Source organism: Hetaerina americana, unplaced genomic scaffold (genome assembly GCF_022747635.1).
Source record: "Hetaerina americana unplaced genomic scaffold, ioHetAmer1.1.p SCAF_9, whole genome shotgun sequence".
NCBI classification, from domain to species: domain Eukaryota; kingdom Metazoa; phylum Arthropoda; class Insecta; order Odonata; family Calopterygidae; genus Hetaerina; species Hetaerina americana.
Window position 1 is genome coordinate 19,969,689 of NW_027287538.1, and position 23,296 is coordinate 19,992,984.

General features: G+C 35.4%; 2 protein-coding genes across 2 annotated transcripts; one reads left to right on the forward strand and one right to left on the reverse strand.

The window, feature by feature from the left end:
* Window positions 1-453: 453 nt before the first annotated feature.
* On the forward strand, window positions 454-12,125 carry Arr1 (arrestin 1). The gene is made up of 8 exons (XM_071598129.1): window positions 454-702; window positions 4,580-4,770; window positions 5,211-5,389; window positions 5,554-5,689; window positions 6,048-6,205; window positions 7,143-7,286; window positions 8,727-8,856; window positions 9,683-12,125. Exons 1-8 carry the CDS (start codon window positions 594-596, stop codon window positions 9,785-9,787), a joined length of 1,152 nt encoding a protein of 383 aa, XP_071454230.1. The 5' UTR covers window positions 454-593; the 3' UTR covers window positions 9,788-12,125.
* Window positions 12,126-12,267: 142 nt separating this feature from the next.
* Window positions 12,268-23,274, reverse strand: LOC139699107 (TIMELESS-interacting protein). The gene is made up of 5 exons (XM_071598130.1): window positions 22,659-23,274; window positions 22,178-22,250; window positions 21,902-22,100; window positions 19,093-19,314; window positions 12,268-14,859 (listed from the first exon to the last, which is right to left on the reverse strand). The coding sequence occupies exons 1-5, from the start codon at window positions 22,804-22,806 to the stop codon at window positions 14,518-14,520; spliced, it is 984 nt and encodes a 327-aa protein (XP_071454231.1). The 5' UTR covers window positions 22,807-23,274; the 3' UTR covers window positions 12,268-14,517.
* Between the last annotated feature and the right edge of the window lie 22 nt (window positions 23,275-23,296).

A 23,296-nucleotide genomic window follows, 5' to 3' on the forward strand; every position in this document is an offset into this window, starting at 1 on the left:
GTATTTATTCAACGTTACATTCACAAATTATCAACCACCGCATGCACAGATTTACACCCTCGTTTCCCCGAAATTAAATAACAAAAACTTCCTCATTTCCAAAAGCCACTACAAAAAACCCATGACTCAGAATGGCACAAGGTAAGCCATTTCCTCCCTTCGGAACTAATCAGATTACTAGCAAGGAGGAGGGGTTTGGAGAAGCCAAGGAAATGCATTAAGTGGTCTTATCGGATTGTGTTTTCCCCTTCCATTTCACAGCCCCACTGCGCATTCACTCTTCTACATTGAGACCAAAGACATCTCCAGTTCACCTACCCCATGTGACCTTTACGTAGCAAAAATAAGGGGGGATCATGTGAGGATCAGAGTGGGGGATGAAACAACGTCACCTCAAAAGGCAGTTAGGAGGGGACCACAGAGGATTTATATATATAGGTAGCTCACCACCCATCCTCTTCACAGACCAGTCTACAGCTAGGGAGCAGCTAGGACCCAAGAAACCATTTGGCAGTGATTACCTTAGAAAATTTGTCTTTTGCACTTGTGGTTGCTGGAATAGCTTCATAGGAGGACTGTACAAGACATCAAAAATGGTTGTCAATTTTAAAGTGTTTAAGAAGAGCTCACCAAATAGCAAGATCACAATCTATCTTGGGAAGAGAGACTTTGTGGATCACATCAGTGGGGTAGAACCGATTGGTAAGTCCAGCAAAATAGAAAATGTGTTTAACACATCAATCAAACCCTCAATTTTTTTTAAATTCCAGATGATGATTCACTTGCAACTTCATGATTATTTAAATAGGAACCACTCTTTAAAAATGCATTAAATTCAACACAGGAATGTTCATTTCCCAATCAATTTCCACTCATCCACTCATTCATGCCTACAATTATAATGTCTACCTATTTTTTATGGTTTTTTATGACTCAGCACAAATTGAGTAGCTCTAGGCGTGATGTTGTGGAAGTCGTGCATAATGAATAACTGATCGTAGCACTTTTCCACTTGATTATCATGTGGAAAAGTGCTACGATCAGTTATTCATTATTCAACATGACTCGGCATTGAAATTTGGGTATTATGTCAAACTAAAACATGCCAATAATCACTACTTAAATTCAACTGAACGTCAAAAAGCAACACCTAAACACGATATTTCTCAGTTTAGTTAAGCAAGACAATTCAGACTATTGCTTCATTTGTGAAATTCAAAACATTGTGATTTAACTGTGGCATAATAACCCATTTACTCAAATAAACTAGCTCCAATTAAGCAGAATAGAATGATGCACAAAACTCTGGAGAAAAAAAGACAAAATGTTCACCATAAAACTCAAAGAATTTTGATGAGATTTTATGTCAATTCTAGGTTGAGAGACAAAATTTTTAGTAGATATTACTTTAATTTTTGCAGTAACAAACTGTATCCCAAAACAATTTATGTTTCTTTAAGGTAAGGTTTTATTATGTCTTGTTAAACTGAAAGTTAAAATTAATTTCTGGTTAAGGCCAAAACTCAGTTTAATAACTGCTAGTTACATTCAAAACCGACAAGGAATGAAGAATAGGAGGTTTTTTTCCCACATACTTGTATTTCAGGCATGACTAGTTTCGACACACAGGCATCAATCTTCGGGTACTTGAAGATGATGTTTATGTATCGAATCTAGTCATACCTGAAATAAAAGTGAGTGGAAAAATGCCTGGTATTCTCCATACCTCAAGATGAATTTCCACGCAGTCACGTCTAATACTATCAAGTTCAAAACCAGGTCAATAACTGACAGACAATATTACTAGGTAGGGTCACAATGTTCACATTCAAAAATAAGCGATCATATTAGTTTATAAAATCGAATTTTTTGATAATCTTTCCACATTAAGATAAAGTTGACGTTTACTAACGATTGAATTTAACAAGACATTATAATACCGGGCCATCATTCGACTAAGATACACAATTTAATCTCTACAAGGTATCACCACCAATAATTCTCCACAAAATTTACTTGGAGTCATTATTGCTGTACGATTCAACAGAAATAATAAATAAGGCGATATTTACACAAACTAACGTACGATTCTAAAATTAAGTCTTCGCGAACCGTCGGTTGACATACGCAGGGTGCACTTACAGGGCACGGTCTCAAGACGCGTGGTCTCCTGAGGCGTAAGCAACCCGGTGCGCGCGTACGTCGCGCTGGTTCCCCTCTAATATCACCACCGAAAGCCTATCGAGTTACCATTCAAAACCGGCCGATATAAGATCACGGAAACACACACGTACCAACTCACCTAACTAAAACCAGCGCTCTCCGAAGATTTATTTATTCCCCTACCAGCCTCTATAACGTTAATGCGCTTAGGAAGAATCATGCTAAGCCTTTAAGTGGATAACCGAAAGGCACGTGAGACTGTCTCAAGGGTGGCCCAGTTATAAGAACACCGTTTCATCCAGTGTGGCGACTCATTCTCTAGTTTCCCATTCCAGAATTTTTCTCCATTTGTTCCGAAGGACGTGACGTCATCTCTCCCGAGTTTACGGGACATGATGAAGCATTTTTTTTAGAATCATCCCTTATTACTTTGCGTACTGGTATTGGTAGCACTAAAGTCGGTTACAATCTATAACTTTCGTTTTTTCCCCAGGACCTTATAGGGGATTTCTTTTTTATGGATTCCCATTTCCGAATTCACCCCGATTTTCCCTATGAACAACCGTTTTTTTTCTCCGCAGCTTTTCGAATCCGATAAGGTATTTTATTTTCGAGCATTCCTTTTTGACAGCAGTAACAATTAAACTGTCCCAAATCATAGTTTCAATTTGTGAAAGGGCATCCACACACAATTAACTTCGGCAATCATTATTAACGGATCTTACAGCTTAAAAAAGATCATTGTCCTCATTAGGAATTCCCGATTTCCATATCATATACCCGATTCGCACATTAAAATATCTCGTACTTTTTTTAAATTGAGGCTTTTCTGTAATTTCTGCCCGAATTTTCGAATAAGTTGGGTGATTCCAAACAGAAGGACCACCATATCTGAATGAAATATGGCTTGAGTCTAGCACGAATTTTTCTCAAGACTAGAAGGCACTACATCCTTACAAGAAATTTCTGATGCCCAAATTATAATCCTCATCGGAATATTAGGTTGCTGGTCCATTTTTGCCATAGCACCCTGGGACTCATTTCTCAAACCAGGAAGTTTACTTTGCAAGTCCTTTTAATTCTCTCATCAGGATTCTGTGGTACTGATGGTACTAAATTATGCAGGACTTGTTACTTGCTTATATTCCACAGTGTGTGAATCTGAAAGTTTTATATTACATTTTATGACTGTATTCAGAGGAGCTGTAAACTGACTTTTGGTTCAGAAAAGCAAACACTTATTATCCTGTCACAATGGAATGACTGGGTCACTATTTCATATGCACCCAGGACATTTAAGCACTTGGCAACATAACTTCCAATATACTTGCCGGAGAAAACACATTCGCAAATGAAAATTCAGGGTTATTCTGTAAAATATTAGAATCCAACTAGTTCAATTATAAATGAATTACTGTTTATTTCAAAAGAAAAGTCAATAAATATCACCAGTGGATCCAATTTCATTTTTTCAAGAGAATTTGAAACAGATCACAACACACTACCAAATTTTCAGGGATTAGAGAATATAATATATACTCCTACAACACAAAGTGCTAACATTGGAGCACTCAGTCAACATAGGAAAATTATGCATTTCTCCTATATTAAAAAATCATAAACACAGTTATCAACCCGAAGGTCGGTTTGGTAGGTGATGGTAGAGTTCACCCAGGACTAAGTCCAATGGCGGGTGGAATTCACATATCAGGGTAGGGGAGCCAGTTCCTTTCCTTGAGCCAATTATGGTTTCCCAGGAAGATATGGTACCCAAAAAATCACATAGCTTGGGTGGAGCTGTCGGTGCCCAGAGAAGCTTGCCCAGGAATCAAACCCGGGCCCTCCGGTCAATAGTCCAACGCTCTACCCCTGGACTACCACGACCCACTCTCCTATATTACTGCATTTGAAATTTTTCTCAATATTTCAAAAATTTGAATGGTAAACAATTGTAAACATTAGACTCAGGCTATCACTGAAGCCATCACGTCCTATATAATTAAACTCCATCAAATTTTTAAGTCTGCCTTTTCAAGAGCAAATCTTGTTTCATCGCACAGCATGTAGTCAATTGTTTGTTAATCTAATTCCAAACTTAAACAAGGCATTCCACATGCATTTTGGTTATTCATAGCAAATAAGCAAAATAATGAAATTGATAACAATACTATGGCTGATGCCTGTATTGATTTTCTGCAACCATTTAAAAGAGGATATTCAAGTGTTGCAAAAAACTGGCTTGATATATTTTATGAATTTCAACATTTTTCAAATAAATATACTTTAATTTTATCACACCTATCACAAGGAAATAGTGTTCCCTATGAAAACCAAAATTAAGCAACCCATCAGCCATTGATTGGCAAAGGAAAAGTTCTCCTACAAGTTAATGCTTTTGATTTTTTTGCCTTCTTAGATGGTGTTTTAGTTCTTGATGGTGACTACTTACGAGACAGGAAGATCTTTGGCCAGGTGGTTTGCTCCTTCCGCTATGGACGTGAGGAAGATGAGGTCATGGGACTCAATTTCCAGAAAGACTTGTTCCTGGCTTCAGAACAGATTTACCCCCCAACACCAAAACGGGAGGAGAACCTGACAAAACTTCAGGTATGCTTGTACCAGTGAATTAACACTCAGCATCACTACATAAGAAAGATAAAATTTCATACTTTAATTGCATTCTCATTCACTATATGCAGCTTTAAGGCTACATTGCCATTGAATGTGGCCAAATATTCAAAAATAGATATATCGATAAGGATATTAAAGTCCACAACTGTTGGAAACTAAAAATGATAAAACAACCCACTTCAGATTTCAAAATATGCCAAACGGCATTAATAATATCACCATATCTTTACTGATTAATATGATCGCCATAAAAATATAATACCAAAATTAAATGAGCCTTCTTCGCTGACACATCGATAGCGGAGAAACAGACTAATAAATCAAAGGATTCATTTGAAAAATTTCCACTTTAGGCACCATTTGAAATACTTTACTCTCTTCGCTTAATATTAAAAATTTTTGTCTTTCAATTTCAGGAACGACTACTTAAGAAACTGGGACCGAATGCGTTCCCTTTCACGTTTAAATTACCAACGAGTGCACCGGCATCCGTAACACTACAACCAGGATCAGAAGATAACGGGAAACCATGCGGAGTACAATATTACGTGAAGGCATTCGCTGGAGAAAACGAAACAGATCGCGGCCACAAGAGGTATACAACAATCAAATACAAAGAAAAATATCAGGCGCAACAAGCCGTAAATCATTTTGAAATCGTACAAAAACAAAATGCATTTCAACTATTACTTATATGGACTTATAAAAAAAAAATTTCCACTCATATTGGTAGTAACATGAGTATTTTTTCATATTTAGGAGTACTGTCGCCCTTGGAATTAGAAAGGTACAATACGCACCCACTAAGCAAGGCCGTCAGCCTTGCACGGTGGTGCGAAAAGATTTCATGCTCAGCCCAGGAGAATTGGAACTTGAAGTTACACTGGACAAACAGGTAAGACAGCAAAAATTATTATAAATACATGCTTAAACTGCACGGCATGTATATTTATTGTAAGCGTCAATTGCAAATCTACGACCCTAGATATTATATATTTCAATGCCACCGCTTAACGAAATAACTGTGATAACGATGTCATGAAATGTATTATTGGCGACAAGTTTTAAAATGAAAAACAATTTAGCAAGTGAATTCCAATTACCTAATGAGTTATATCATGTCGGTGTCTTCATACCCCTCAGCTCATGTTGACTGCGTCCAGATCGCTTCTTTCGATGCGGGCGTAATACGTTTTTCACCTTTCAGGCGCAACTTTTAAATCCTTAAACATTACAATCGTTCTTATTTTTAGCTGTACCATCACAACGAAAAGATCGCCGTGAACGTTTGCGTTCGAAACAACAGTAACAAAGTTGTCAAGAAAATCAAAGCTTTGGTTCAGCAAGGAGTCGATGTGGTATTATTCCAAAACGGGCAATTCCGAACTTCTGTCGCCTCTATAGAAACACAGTAAGTATTTTTGAATATGCCTTATGTTCTAGAATATATGGCATTGTGAAAGTAAATTTATTCTAACAAAACTAATTAAATCTGTTTATATAACAAAAGGAGTTTAAAGTCTAAAATCTTTTTGCCACATTTAATGGTAAACCTTTTTGTCACATTTGATGAACCAAAAATTTTTACCTTTTGATGATTCAATGATTTAAAGATAAATGCAATAAAGACAAACTGCTCGAGAGAAATGGAATGATGTATCCTTTTATTCAACAACATAGATATTATTATTCAATTTATAAAAGCGTACATATTTTTCTTGAGTTTCTCTCTGCGAATTGGTAGCTTCTGTTGCATAAACCCTAAATGGAATCTACATTGCATGAAACAATGACTGTAAAAGCTTGCTATTAGAAGTTACCTAACCGCGGATTTCATCTAAAATGTATTAGCAAGTAGTTTTGCAAAAAAATATGTTAAAATATATTTGGTTTTCCATCGTAATATTAATTTATTGATTTGAAAAATGGAAGTCGGTTTGAAAGAGAAAAATGCAAACAAAAGTCATTGAAATCCAAATTTCCATTTTTCCTAATTATTCTCTCCAGGAAGTTTCAAATTTAAACTAGTTGTGAAAGTGAAGTCAGAAAAGTATATATGCGATATGGTAAAAGACACTCTCCTAGCTAAAGTTAAATATCTCAATAAAATCAATGGCCTGGTTTTGCCAGCAGCTAAATGAACCCAAGATATACTCATCAGCAATGCTCAACTTTGCTCACCAGATTTACCACAAGAAGGCTAAAAAACTTCCCTTTCATTCAACTTTTATTGCCCTCTTAGGTTGAGACTTCCTGTGCTAAAAATTAATAAAAAGCTTCTGCAAGGTTACGTTCAAATTTCACATAGCTTTCTAATTTCCACGTCTACTTTGTTATTCCTCAAAAAGGGAAGGATGCCCTATTCAGCCAGGATCATCCCTGCAGAAAGTAATGTTTTTGGTTCCAACTTTGGAAGCCAATCGCGATCGTCGAGGAATTGCCCTTGATGGCCAACTTAAACACCAAGACACCAATTTGGCTTCATCTACTCTGTAAGTACATTCCATTATTATTTCAAACTAAAATGTCCAATTTTTAAAATAAGATGATAGACAATAAGATAAGGTGAAGCGATGTTTCAATAAGTCAGTAATTATTTAAGCAGGGAAAATAAAAATACAAACTTCTTATTTTAATTTCATATTCTACTCACGCTGCAATAACTTCTAATTAATGGTGAAGTTAAGTAAATTCCTATACCCAATAATTAAAAACTGTATTGACTACAGGAATTACTTAACTTCACATCAAATAGCTTATATGTCTTCTTTCTAATTAATTGGTCTTCACCATTGGTATTTTGTTCCTAGGATTGACAGCAGAATATATAATTGATATCATGGTTACCCTTTCATTCCTTTGTTTATCACTCAGTTTATATAATTTAAAATTTTTGTAGGATTCTCTTTATCTCCCTCATTTTCCCAACTCGCCTATTTTCCTCAAATTAGTTTAGCTTTTAATAATTCTATTTATTCTAGATGTGCCTTCTCTACAAATCTGTATGGTCACGATCAAATTAGCATTGTATATTATGCATAATTAGAAAAACTAGGAGTTGCAGACAGATATGTAGTTAGAGTTACAATTAAATTATTCATTAAAATTTGGAAGTATTTATCTCAAGTCAACAAAAGTTTTTAGGATAATTTCCTCTGCGTCCTACTAGATCCCTACTCATCAAATTTACCCCCATGGCTGAAAGTGTCAAAGTTTTATAGAGTCGAATGGTCATTTTGCACTCTCCATCTTTAAAGTTTGCCATTAGTTTCTGCTTTTTTTACGAGAGTATTCATTCTAAATAGTTCTAAGCTTTGCTTCCTTAATTAGATTTCTATACCTGGGTAGAGGAGTCCTCAATTTTCCTAACTATGGAGTTGTCTTTCACATTTGGCTTATCAAAGTTTGTCTGCTGTCTATTGTATTTCTGCATCCTTAATAACCTTACAGATTTCCAATTTGCATTAAAGACACTTCTTTCTTCTAGCGAAGCCTTTAGACTTATTCATGACCTACGAATATTTCCATATTTGCTGCTACAACAAGGGAAACATAATTTGTGAAAAACTTTTCTTCTTGCAGAATAGAAAGGAAGTATCCAGTTCTATCTCTCATGGCAGCATCCGGTGGTGTTTGTCTCTAGTGTAGTCAAAATAGAGTCTGTAAATCTTCCTCATTTTGTATCTGTGATGGTTCTACCTAATATTCAAAATTCCTTCATCAAATGAATCAAGAGTAATGTTACCTGAATACATTGCATATTCAAGTGAGGACATTACCAGACTAATATGGCGACATACATAATAAAATCTATGAAATTAGTACCTCATTGAATATCTAGAAACATGCTAGCAGTGTATTAAATAATCACCCAGTATTCTAAACACCAAAATGTTAAATTATTTATGCCAATTTTTATATTCGCTTTAAAGGCTTGCAGCCCCTGACCATAGGGATGCTTTTGGGATTGTAGTTTCCTACTCTGTGAAGGTCAAACTCTATCTTGGAGCTCTTGGAGGAGAGTTAACTGCAGAGCTGCCCTTTATCCTCATGCATCCTAGGGTGAGTTAGTATTCTTCACTACATATATTGATGTGATTTAAGACTAATTATTTTTAACAGAATATACAGCATGAATATAAAATCTAATATAATAGTAAAAAAACATTCAAATGAGTCGCATACATATGTGCTTCTAATTCTCTCAGAGGTATGTTCTTTTCACATTTAAAATCCAAATTGAATTCTACTGCTCATTTCCTGGATCATATGGATGTACATGAGAAGTCACTGAAGACACTAGATTCCATGTAGAACTGCAATTGAAGTAACAACTTTTGTAAAAATGTCACGTTTCAAATGAGATTCAATACCGTCAGTAAACAGAGATATCATGATAAAAATATTCCTGTGTGAGATGGGTATATTATATTACACCTTTGTTGTATTGCTACACCAAGTTGCAAACTGATTACCTACACTTCAAAACATTAAGGCTATAATTTATTAAAATTTTTTACATAATATATCATGGTTCTGTTGTTCTAGAAATGTTTAATTCTCTTCCTGATAGAAATTAAGGAGAAGTAGACACATGACCCACAAAACACGGTGATAATGTCATGGCTAATACATGTATGTATAAGCCATCAATAAATTTTCTTAGTTGTACCTATATAGTATATAGTAATAAGATTTGATGCATGAAAAATCAGGAGTAAGAAAATACATCTGTTCATTGAATATAATGTTATTTTCAACAGTTGGAATATACCCATGATTAGATAAATGCAACCTGACACAAATGCCTGCTTTTCATATTGAAAAACCACTCTTAGAATTACTACTTAAGCTTGTCCCTGACTAAACTCTCATTCTAATTTCACAGCCGGACAGGAACCCAGCCATCATGAGGGGTGACAGCACAGCTGAAGTTGCAACATTCAGGCAAGACACAGTCGACTATGCTGGGAATGACCTGAAAGTTCATTAAAGCCACATGACTTTATAAAAAAGGCATGATTTCCACCATATTTCGGGACCCTTGCTACTGACTACACGGAATTATAATGCTTATAGATGTGGTGATGGCTCAACCACATTAATAAGGGTAGATTTGTTCTTCAAATAAGAAGAAACAACTTTAGTTTTCATTTTGTATATTTTCACAATAATTCAAGTGATTTGAGCCAATATAAAAATATTTATACATTTAATATTTATTCATAAATGTACCCTCCCTCAATTATACCATGCAAAGGCTATTGTTTCACTCAAATGATCTCTTAATTTATTTATTTTATAACCATGTACAGTCATTAATTGATTTGACAAAATCTTGACTTTTTGCCAAGGAAATGTAGTATTGTTTAGAAACTCGAATTATCTCAAGATATACTTTGGTGCACTTAATTTATACACTAAGATATATAACTTATGCTGTCAATCATTATTGATCATTTTACTGTATGATGTATAATAAACTTGTTTGTGACAGAATTTGCTGTCATTACATAAAAATTATTTTTGTCATAAGGCTTACTACCAAATCAAGAACAATTTCTGTTTGCAATATATTTATCATATATATTCCACTGTCCGAACAGGCTAGTCAGTAAGTTAATATGTATGTGTATAAGAGACAATATTCAATGAGTACTAGAGATTTTATTAATTTTTGCATATGCACATATATGTAAAAGAGCAATCAATTTTTGAACAATTCTTCCATAACTGTTATGAACTTCTGGATTTTACACTAGCCCTCTAAGTTTGCCAATTCATGGCTGTAACTTATATGCTTGGTGTTTTTAGAATTAAAAGAGGAATAAATATTTCAGAGCAGGACTCAAAATAAACCATTCTTTTTCATTACTTAAATCTTCGTCATGTTATTAACTATTCCTTGTCCAAATGACAACACATTCAATTAATTATTGTTTCACCTGTAGAAGTTGATAAACTAAGTAGATGGCATAAACAAAATGTTCACAAGAAGACCTATGGAATGTTCAAACAATATTCTCATAAGTACAGAGAAGTACTCTTCTTGCAAGATGCCCATACATACTTCTCCCATCCAACCTTGTCTTAGTCCTCTTGGAATGATTTGTATTTTTTTCCATAATCATTGTGTAACCTGCAAGGACTACCACAAACAAGACAAGAGTGAGTTTTCACTTCCTTGATTGCACATTATTAGATAAGAAATATGGAAAGTCATTCCATATAAATGAAATATCTATATATATTTTATTGGTGTCTGAAACATGTGTACATTAGGTCCCACTTGGATTTGACAAATTTGCAATAAGGCAGACCAGATCTGACAGATTTAGGCACCAAACGATCAGTTTTACCTCTCTGAGGGACTGCTCAACCATTGGATCATCACATATTTTGGCAGTGTTAGTTGATGATATACCTCTCTTTTCATTCAGGCCTATTTTCCATGAATTAAATTTGCTACCACTCCCATGCATCTACATTATGTTTTTAATTCTATATATAAAAAATAACATTGGCAACTATTCTCTTAACTCTGCCTATCATCATCATTACACCAGAGGCAGGAATGACTTCCATTATGGGAATATAAGAACTAAAGCATTGAAATTAGGACCCAATGAAATGGGCATCAGATTATATAACAAACCACCCAAAAGTATCAAGGATACAAAGGGAACTGCTGCATTCAAGTATAAATTAAAAAGATATCTACAGAACAATATGTTCTACTTGTTTGACGAATATCTCAACAATATTCCCAACCAGTAAGTTCATACTTTTAGTTTCCAGCAATGGTCATGGTCTGATTCATGTTAATGATTTTTCTGAATTTGATATTGCATGTGCATGTTACAGCCAATGTTCATGGGTTTGTACCAAACATTTATGTAACTATGAGCATCATTTCTTTTATGTATTTTAACTGAGCCTGTGTCTTTGCTCCTCATTGACGTGCCTTATATCATGTACATACACCACCCACCTGGTATTTTTGTATTGTGATCTCTGGGCAAATAAAAAGTAATAATAATAATAATTCTGGATACATGGGGATGGACAGATGCCCTTAGTCTGTCATTCCAGGTGTCATAAGAAATCTGCTTGTGGGTGGCAAGCTAATACGTAAACCACCCATGGCAGGGCATCCAATGTAATGACTCAATGATATTTCACCCTTTCTCTTTTTTTTCCCCTAAAGTTTTTGGGAGCATTTCTAATTTTTTGGGTGAGGTCTTGCTTCTTCCCCGAGGATAAATTTGATTATTGTATTTAATCATGTATCCACTGCAAATTTATTCCTAATATGATGAATATTCAGCATATATTTTACTCATTTATTCATTCTACTAAACCAAAATAAGTATATCACAATTATTTGCACCCTTTTTGACCACACCTAATTTGCATGTCCCAACCTTTAGTCGCGAATAATGGAAATTACTGCAGCAACACAATTTACTCTCCCCCAAAATTTATGTTTACAAATAAAATTGGAAATCACTCGATGAGTGCCCTTTGAAAACCTATGCCATGGACTATGTTGTTTTGAAGAGACAATCACCATCAATGCTGCTGCTATCAGAGAGACATCATAGCTATGACATGTTCAAGCAAACACCATAAAGAGCTATACATGTCTATAGCGCACAGTGGACAAACTATCTATCTTATTACAAAAAAATAGTTCAAGGGTTTAACGTATTATCTTATTCCATTAAGTGGATTGTCATGACTAGGTCCTTAAATGAAAAATATTTGTGATGGATTTTGGTTCCAATGGTGCTCACTGTTTGCTGCAGTTATGCAAGAAAACTGCTCACTCTGCTTAGAGCATGCTCTTGGAATGCAATGAATACAGAGAATCGGTACACTGACTATGAGAGGGGATTTCAACTTTGGCATTTGACATATTCACATAATAAAATAGTTTACTCATATCAAACACTCATTTATTTGCTCGAATTCCTGGTTGGTTGCCATATTCTTGCTTTTTCCTGGCTCTTCTCGTATTCCCAACATATTCCTGGTTTTTTTTGTTTCTAGATAGTATAATTACGAAAAATGTTGTAAAAGCTTCTTATAAGCTAGTCAGGATGAAATGTAGAACTACATGCTTCAAAATATTTGTTTTGGGAAATTAAATTACCTGAATAAAATAGTAGCTTCCTCCAATTTTCACCTTCACCCTGAATACAGGACATACTTGCCCCAAACAAAACTTTAAATATCAGGGGAAGCCTCTTGTAATTAGCATTATGTTCTAATGTGCATGAACTTAGGCAAAATGAATGACATCTTTTAGACATATCACATTCAGAACACAAGATAAACGATCGTACATTTAATAGTTCCTGATTAAAAAATAGACCATACAATAGTCATCATATTAAACATTCTCAAGTGACCAATTGGAATACAGCAGTATAAAAAAATGACGAGGAATTATCAATTAAATGCACAAGTTTGGAGCAGTAATTATCTTCCAAAATTGCAAATATGTACACATTAATTCAGTGCTTCATTGGATTTGGAAAGTAAAATCTTGTAGCATATGACCAAAAGAATAAAGCATATTTCATCTACAATATAAAAATTGTTTCTTTCATATAAATATAAATAGCGGCAAAATCTTCTCCCCGAAAATCTTATCCAAAAAGAGGTATCGAAAATACTGTCTCAGTTTTTTTTACCTGTCCTACTGAAAAATATGCGTAGGTTATTTTTTTTCATTAAACAAACCAGCATATGTTTTTCCTTAATAATGTAAAAACTCTCCTTGAAACAAAGAAGCACTATAAACATTTTCTAAAAAGATAACATTATGCTTTATCACAATATGAAAAAGACGTATTGGGTCATGACTTTACATGAGAAACAGTCTTAAATATGGTATGAAATCTTCATCAAGATGTAGGAATGACTAATGCACTACGTAGGTACCTATGATGACATACAGCCAGAAAGAACAAACACTCCCATACTCCATCCCAAATTATGCCACAATGCTAGGCATTACGAAGTTGCACAAGCTACTTATTCTAAACAAACCGACTATTTTAATAATATTTCTTTTAGCCACAAAAGGGCTTAAGGACCCCTTTACGGCTTAATTAAATATCATTTAACATAGTCAGTCTTAAAAGAGGCCGAGAAAAGGTCAATTTATTCTTTCTAAATATTTTGATGATCTCGCATGAATAGGAACAATCTGCCATTGGCCAAAACAAAAAAAAACTATACCCAGAGTTTATGATTACTATAAAAGCAACATGCTTATACGCTTTAGAAATTGAAGTTTGTATACTTCATAGCTATATAACATTTAATCTTACAAGAAAAACATATGAAATTATGTCCTGGCAGAAACAGAGCCAGAGAAATAAAGATATCAATTGATGCACAATGAAGATATTAGAAAACAAAGCTAATTTACTTACCTTTAGAATCCAAAAGGCATGACACCACTAATGAAACATAAATTGCCATCAATAATTGAATGAATAATATTTTTTTTTACAAAATCATAGAAATGCTGAAAAATCAAACAACATTCAAGAAGAGCACAAATATTTTTTGCAAACTTTTCCAAGTACCATTGGGCGTAATTTCATTTTTTTTTGTTCGACATTTTGATCATATTTTTTAGCAAACCATACCCAGAACATGGGCATAACCTAACAGGACATCATAATTATCCTTAAAAATATACCTCACTCAATCACCTTCCTCAACATTTGACGGTGATGTTTCCATTTCCTCAGAATTTTGCTCTTTATTAGTTAAAACTACAGCATCACCCTTGTCCTCATTGCCATCTGCACACTCATTCACTGAGTTCTGTCTGGTATCGTCACTAGGAATCACTAGGTGCCCTTCATCTGATGTCTCCATTGGTTTACTGGTGATTGATTGTTCTGAAAGGGCAACTGTCTGTGATGATTCTTCCACAATGGATGACACAGATTTCTCTTCCTGTGCTTTCAGCCTTGCTAGCCTTCTTTCCTCAGCCAAGCGACGGTTCTCCATCATACGCTGCCTTTGCTCCTCAGTGATGGTCTATAAAGAAGTAATCCATTTTAATTTTTGATAGAGAAGTGATAAAAAGGGAATGTGGGATTGTCCAGGGGTTAGAGTACCAGACTACTGATTGGATGGCCCAGGTATGATTCTGGGTGATGCCTCTACTAGGCACCCTTAACCTTAACCCAACATTTGTGATTTTTCAGGTTTCTAGACCTTCCTGTTGAAGCCATAGACAGCAGAGGGAAAGGAACCAATACCCTTTATTACTCCATACATGAGCAATTCACACATGCCATAGAGAGTATGGTACCAGGTGAGCTCTACCCTCACCTATCAGACTAACCTTAGGGTTTATAACTGTGGTTAGTTTTGGGTATAAAAGGCAGATGTCTTCCAATACAGAAACAGGGCTAACATGCAGGGGAAATAGTTAAGCAGCCGCAATAGATAAATCTCAGCATTAGTTCAGCAATATCCGACTATTTAATTTATGCTAGGGTGGACTAATGATGACTGGCTTGATGCCCCTGAATCTGATGTTGACTGCAAGGCAGTCAAAACGTGCATTTTAACTTGGGGCCATGATGTTCTACACAGAAATGCATGAATTTACATTTTTAAGATTTTAATTTTAAAGGCATTTCTTCCAAACCAAAAGCAGCTTATTTCCCAACCACAAACCACAATAACCAATCCCAAGACTCACTTTTGTGTAAACAGGGCTTAAATCGAAGTAAGTCCAGCACAAATTTCCCCAGGCATAGGCATATCCACAGACATCACTTATCAACTTGAATGGATGATCAATGTGAATTATTAAGCTGGCATGACTACCGTTTCAGACGCACCAAAGAAAAATGATAGCCACTCCTCTACTTACAGGTAGTCTGAATGATCAAATATTGAGTTCCTCCACAAAAACCAAATTCTTGTGATGATAAGCGTATGAATACCTGGCCTAGGAAATCTACATTGACAAACTATGTACTCAAATGGCTTTTGAATGCTACTTGAGAAGAATCAAAACACTAATAGCTACTACTTTCAGTCTATCGCATAACTGTGTAGATACAAAAACATAGCTAAAATATGAAATTGTGGTTTTGGGTTATTCTGACCATTCACTTAGAAATTTTAAGCTCCAAAAGTGGGACATTTGGTTTCTGGGTAATATCCCAGGAAAATCTAGCTGTTGTAAAGGTCATTTAAAATCTTTTAGCATTCTCATTTTAAACTGTCAATATATTATTCTTACAAATTGCTTTCACTGGTTAGTATGGACATTTAAATAAATAATGGTAATATCCATGAATTCAATTCCCAAGATGCCTCAACAAGAATTTAGGATTGTCACTCTTAATTTAAAGCCTTTTTAGCCAGAACTAATAATATAATAACACATTTTATTTACCCAAAGATCATATTACAAAAATACCTGCTGGATGGAGCATGTATATGATGAAAGGCACATCAAAAAGGAATAAAATGCAAACAGGCTCTATTGAGATACAAAATATGGTATTAATAATCACATTAAATGTAGCATAAACACACACATTAAATGAAACATACACACAAATATCCATTTAGTCGTTATATCCGTCAACCAAGGAGAACATGTTACTACTGAAGTAAAAATACCAATGCATTTTTCCACTAAATTTTTACTAGGTACAACTAGTTTTGATGCATCGGCCTCAAGTACCTGACGATGATGCTGATGCGTCGAAAATAATTGTGCCAAATAAAAATTTAGTGGGAAGATACATCGGTATTTTTCTTCAGTGATAAAGGATTTTCACAAAGTTAAGTCTGAAAACATTTAATATGGAACATGTCACATTGTAGACATCTTTTCAATTTATGTTTGAATGCATTATTTCCCTTAGTATCCTTTATAATTTTGAGTAACTTATAATCTGATACCAATTTCCTTGGGCCCTAATTTTAATCCTTCAGTTCTAATATTGCTTTAACAGCTGTTGAGCCTTTCTCTGGTGTAATGATGATGATCATAGTTAAGGGAATAGTTACCAATGTTGCTTTTTATATACAGAATTAAAAAACATAATATAAATGCACATGAGTGGTAGAAAATTTAATTCCTGGAATATACATGATGCATTAAGAGGTTTCCCAGTGATTATGGTTAGAGAAATGACAGCTGAGGCCCAAAATATTATACTATAGGTTAAATTTGAATACATTTCCACAAAGTATAAATTAAGTAGCACTGTTTTGCATGTAGTCTCATGGAGGCATCTTAATAAATAGCAAATGGAACCGAACTTATGCTGAAGAGCTTTTACATGTATATCCCAAGAAATATTAACAAATGAGCAATACCTAACTATTTGACTCCATTAATTGTTCAATTGATCGGTCATTAATTTCCACCAGCAGACTATCTGTCATATTCTTATTACGTGAAAAGTACATCATTTTACTTTTATTTAAATTAAAGTCTAGATAGCTTTCTGTACACCACTTGTTTATTGCAAGTGTAACAGACCTTGATTTTTCCACAAGGCTGAGTGTGTTGATAACACTACAAGTGTCATTAGCACACAAAACTGATACTATTCCTTCATAATCCTCTAAGCAGTTAGGTAGGTCATTAACGTAGACCAGAAAAAAGATTAGCCCCAGGGTTGAACCTTGTGGCATGCATTTGGAAACTTGGCATACTTTGGATGAATGTCTTAACCCATCCACTAGCAAAACTACTTTCCGAGTACAATTGTGGGCATAGGACTTCATCCAAATTATAGGAATACCTCTCCTCCCAATTCTATCGAGTTTAACAAGAAGTCTATTGTGGTTTACATAATCAAAAGCCTTTGACAAATCAAAAAAACAGCCTAAAAGTTTTGTGTTTAGCATCTAATGAGTTAAGTAGGCTCTCGATTGCCTGATATATGGTAGTCGTAGTAGATCTTTAAGGTCTAAAGCCATCCTGGGATTTTGAAAGTTGGAAATTTTTTTTGAGATAAGACTAATTGCATGCACTCAATCTGTGTGTGTGTGTGTGTGAGAAACTATTCAATTGCCTTCTAAGGAAACGAAGGGATATCCCCAGCTTCCCACAGTTTAAATGTTAACTACACAAACGTGTATCTTGTAGCCACTACATTTTAGTCAACTGAAAGAATTCAAGTCTTTTTAATGTCTCTATTTTTATTAAATTGACCCATAATGACTAATGTTTCTGATTGTGCTTTAAAGAACCTGTTCTATTAAATGTACACCAAATGTCCTGTAACCAATATTAATTATTATTTGGCTAGCTTGTACATAACCATGCTTGTGATGAAATTGATTTATTTGAACTCTAAACATACCAGGAAGGAGCCCTGGCCTTGGGCCCTCATACATATAATACTTCCCCATCATAATTATGTAATCATTTATACGTATTGCATACAATAACATCTGGTTAACATTTTTAGCCCACATTCAGCTACTTTGCTTAGCTTTGTTGATAAGCTTGCCTGTACCATTAAAGGTTAAGTTTGATGATATAGTCAAAATCTTTAAGTATTTAATCTAATGACAGTAAATATGTAGTACATGTATAAATATATACCTGGCACACCATTCCTTATCACAGCGGGCAGAGTTCAGAAAAGCCTTATTTCAGTCAGTAGAAGAAACATACTCACTTGTATGCATTTCTCCCATGATACTCTATCCTTACATACTCTTTTCACCTGCATCACATTCATAAACTGTTTCATACATATCCTTCCATTCTTTATTACTTTTCTAATATTTCTCATCTTGTGAGGGCTAGGGATGAGGTCTCATATCACATACACCCTTGAGTTCCTCAGTCTACTCCTTTATATCTCTCAAACCATTGAACCTTTTCTCAAATAAACCAGTTGTACACTTAGTACTCTATTCTATATTATTCTCTCTGCATGACCAGACCGATGGCACAAACATTTCCCATATATTTCTATAACCTGTGTGTTACCTGATTCACAATTTCTCATGACCAACTCACCATTCTATATCTCATATTTTAACCACAAATACCACATATACCCAAAGCATTTAGTTGACATCTGTACTTATCCAGAATAATGCATTGCTGTGAAATTTAAAGAATATGATCGTGTGAATTTAGAGTTCATTTTGCCAATTCCATTTAACATCATACTTGAAGGTACTAAATGACATCACTATATTTCACATTATGTCCGAAGGATATTAGTAGATCAATTCTCTCAGATGGTTAAAATGAAAAAAATGATTACTTACAGTTTGAGTTGTAGGCGCACTGCTATGCTTCTGTTGGCTCTCCACTTGCGACAACTGCTGCTCTATCAGCTGATCAAACAAATCATTGCTTGCATTTGCATTTCTTTCATTATCTTCAGGTGGATCATCATCCAAGCACATTTCATCATTTATTTCCTCCTTTGGACCCTCACCAACCATATCCTCATTAACAAGTCCCATTCTTATTTTAGTTACAAAGTTCTGAAAATGTTAAAAAGAAATAAACAACGGTAGCATAAAAAAATGGTCACCACAACACATACGCACAGGTACCAGAGGTCTGTCCAGTATATACGCGAACTGAGGCCATGAAAACTTTACTTTGCATATTTTATTCTACATCGATTTTGTCCCCTTCAAAGTACTCTCCATTCGTCGCTATGCACTTATTCCATCTTCTTTGCCACTGTTTAAAGCACCCTTGGAAGTCCTCGGCAGTTAAGCTTTTCAGTTTTCTCGTCGTTTCTTGCTTTATTGTATCAATATCTTCCCAGTGATGTCCCCTCATCGCATTTTTGCATTTTGGGAATAGGAAAAAGTCGCAGGGGGCGAGATCTGGCGAATCAGGAGGATGATCAAGGATGGTGATTGAATTTTTTGCCAGGAACTGGCGCACAATCAATGCTGAATGTGCAGGTGTATTGTCATGGTGAAGGATCCATCCATCGCCTTGAGCCAAATTCGGTCGCATACGATGCACGCGATCTCTCAAATTCATGAGAACTGTAAGGTAGAACTCAGCATTCACTGTTTGTCCTTCACGAAGGAATTCATGATGAACAATTCCTTCGACATCAAAGAAAACCAGAAGCATGACTCTGATTTTCGATCGGCTTTTTTTTGGTTTTTTGGTTTGAGGTTCATCATTTGCTGTGCACTCCTCGCTTTGCGATTTTAGTTCAGTGTCAGACTCGTAAAACCACGATTCGTCACCAGTGATTACCCTATTGAGAAATCCATCATCATTTTCAAGTGAATTTTTCCAGTCAGTAACACATTCAACTCTTTTCAACTTTTGATCTGGCGTCAGCGATTTGGGCACGATTTTTGAACAAATTTTTTTAAAACTCAAATGTTCGGTTAAAATAGTGTGCACTGTCGATGATCCTATATTGAGTTCATCGGCTATCATTCGGATAGTTTTTCGACGATCGGTAAGGACAAGGGACCGCACACGATCAATGTTGTCGTCAACACAGATGGTCGAGGGTCGTCCTGGCCTTGCATTATCCGTGGCGTCTTGTCGGCCGTCTTTAAAACGCTTAATCCACTTGAAAACGGATGTTTTCTTCAGAGCATTATCACCGTAAACAACTGTCAACATTTCAGTAATTTCTTGATAACTTTTGCCGCACTTCACCAAAAACTTGATGTTGATACGTTGCTCCGTGACTTCGTCAATTTCCATTATCAACAAACAGTAAGAACAAGGACAAGATAAACTGACACAACTCGCACTACACGCACACCTCGACGATCCGCCAATCACGGACGGCTCATTGGGTCTCAGGCAACTAACGGCGCTAGTGGGCGGCGCTTTAGTCCGCGTCATGGCCGCCGGATTGCATTCGTTCGCGTATTTATTGGATAGACCTCGTATGTCGTAAAATTTTTTTAAAATAGAAGATGCTCAATTAACCCCACTGATTAGGGAAACATGGAAACATTCACATCAACACAGAAACATCATATCCACTCCAGTCAACATGGACACCATTTACTCAGAAGCATCTCAATTGTTTGTCCAAGCAATATGATGCTACTTCCTGATGGTGAATTAAATGTTAATATTAGTAATACAATGCCTTTAATGGGGTGAGATTGGAACTTGATAGTCCCTTCTGCCACCTAATTTCTTGTTGTTCACAAGCATAAATATATTAACAATCATTAAAACAAAGTGTAGAAAATTTTTAGGGCGATTATGGGAAAATGAGAGATAAATTATAATTTTTTCAATAAAATTAATAAATAAAATAAATGTGTGAACGTGAGTGTGAACAACCTACTCAGATGTGACTGTAGGGTAGGTTAGGAAAGAAGCCTGCCTCTTTAAAAATATACTTTGGTCTCCCTACGTAGCAATGACCCTGGATTAAGAGACTATCTAATTTTTATTTAAATACAACCAATACCATTAAATTCTGCTTTCATTCAACATTAACCTGGCCCTTTTCTTCTGCCATTGATTTCTGTGAAGTAAAACTACTCTCAATTAATCTGCATGAGCCAAGATATAAAAAAGTAATAGCATGATCACAAATAAACATACATTTGTGCTTTAATTTAGGCAGGCAGTAAAAACTAATCTAGAATAACAACCTACTTAGGGTTTCTATCCTCAGATTTTTCATCTTTTATATTTCAGTGGATACATATGGCAAAAATAGTTCATGAAAAAAACCATTGAAAATGCCAATGGACAAAAAAATGTTAAGCAAAATGCCTCTTATTAATACTTAATTGAAATTTTGAGCAGTAAAGATATTGAACCCCTCTTCTTGAGGCAATAAATGAGAGAAGTGAGTCATTTCTTTTGATGCAAGTTCTGACCTAATATCTAGGTGGTGTTACCAATAGTTTGACTGTTAAAAGGGAACTCAACATCGAGAGTTCCTTAGATTCCAAGAGATGGGAACCAAACAAATAATCAGGGCATATTTTTATACATTGACATGTGTAGAACGAAAAGACTCAGCATATCGGTGGTTTCTCAGTTGCAGAAGTTCACAACTGCTTGCTTTAAATAAATGACAATTGGAGTGATAAAATTCAAAAATTAACTTACCATTACCGAACGCTTTTGACCAACTTTTTCCACTTTCTCAAGCAAATCATCAAACTGATATTTTGGGAACAAGCGATTTCCCCACAGCTCTATACGTTCCATTACCCTCTTAAGGTCTTGTTCCTCATGACCATGGCCAAGAAATTTAAAATCTTGAAAATATCCTTCTATGGCTGTTAATCCACGTGGCCCTGTTAACCTGAAACAAAATGTCAGTAAATGATGCTTTTACGTACGCTAAGCCTTTTTATAGCAGAACAAGGGCAAAACTTTTACCTTACATCATCCAGTTTTGGCTGTGGGTGTAGAACTACCTTCCTCCTTGTCTTATTTTTCGAAGAGTCATCTCCTATTAGCAAAATATGTACAAGACTTTATTTTAATTCAATGACAGGTGGTAGACGTTGGTACCACGCACATTATATCTGTTTTATCTTATTAAGAAGCAATAAAATTTTCAACTTCTACAAATTATGGTATTCGAATGTAGTCCATAAAATAAACGGTTATTACTTCTGAACTGTTGGCCATGAATGCTCTATTTATTATGCTCGCCTTACCCTTTTGTATTTAAAAATTGTGAGAACCATTCCGACTAATTACGAGACGGTTGCCCATATGCATCTCACCGCGGCTAAAAAGGAGAGCATCATAGACCCACGGAAGAATCTTCATATATGCTTCAACCAGGATCTTTTCCGAATGATATGAGGCCCCAAAATGTAATATTAGCAATATTTCAGATAAAAATAATTACCTTTTTCCTCGTCTTGTTCGTCATCCCCATTCCCTTCTTCTTCATTCGGCTCATCCTCAATTGGATTCAAGTCACGGGCTTGAATGAGATCGTCCAATTGATTAGGGTCACCTAAAAGTTGATCTTCATACCCATCTCCGTCGAACATTATCAATGGTTAAGAATAACATGAACTTCAAACACTACCAGTGTGTTCCTGCGATTCCCGCCTAGAGAAGATGGATCACTATTCTCCGTGGCAGATGGCTCTGCTGTAGTTGACAACAAATAGTTAAGCTTTGAAATCATCCTCGCCTTCAGCCGAAGGTGACGCTTCCGTTTGCTGGAAGTTATTAAAATTGGAATTCGAGTTCACTCTCTCCAAAAATGAGGATAATAATTTCTTATTAAGATGATCTGTTAACGACAGCTCTTCAGAAGGAACGGGTTGACCCTGGCTATTTTCCGTCGCCTTAGGCTCGTCTGCAACTGGGTTATCATCACCTGGTTTGCTTGGCATTTTAATTAATCTGAACTGTCACAGAAATTAAACGTTAGCAAGTAATTACACTGAAATTAGAATAGTGACTCTATTACCAAAACAATGTTCTCCACCTATAAGGGAATGTGAGTACTTCTCGAATCCAGTATCTAAAAAC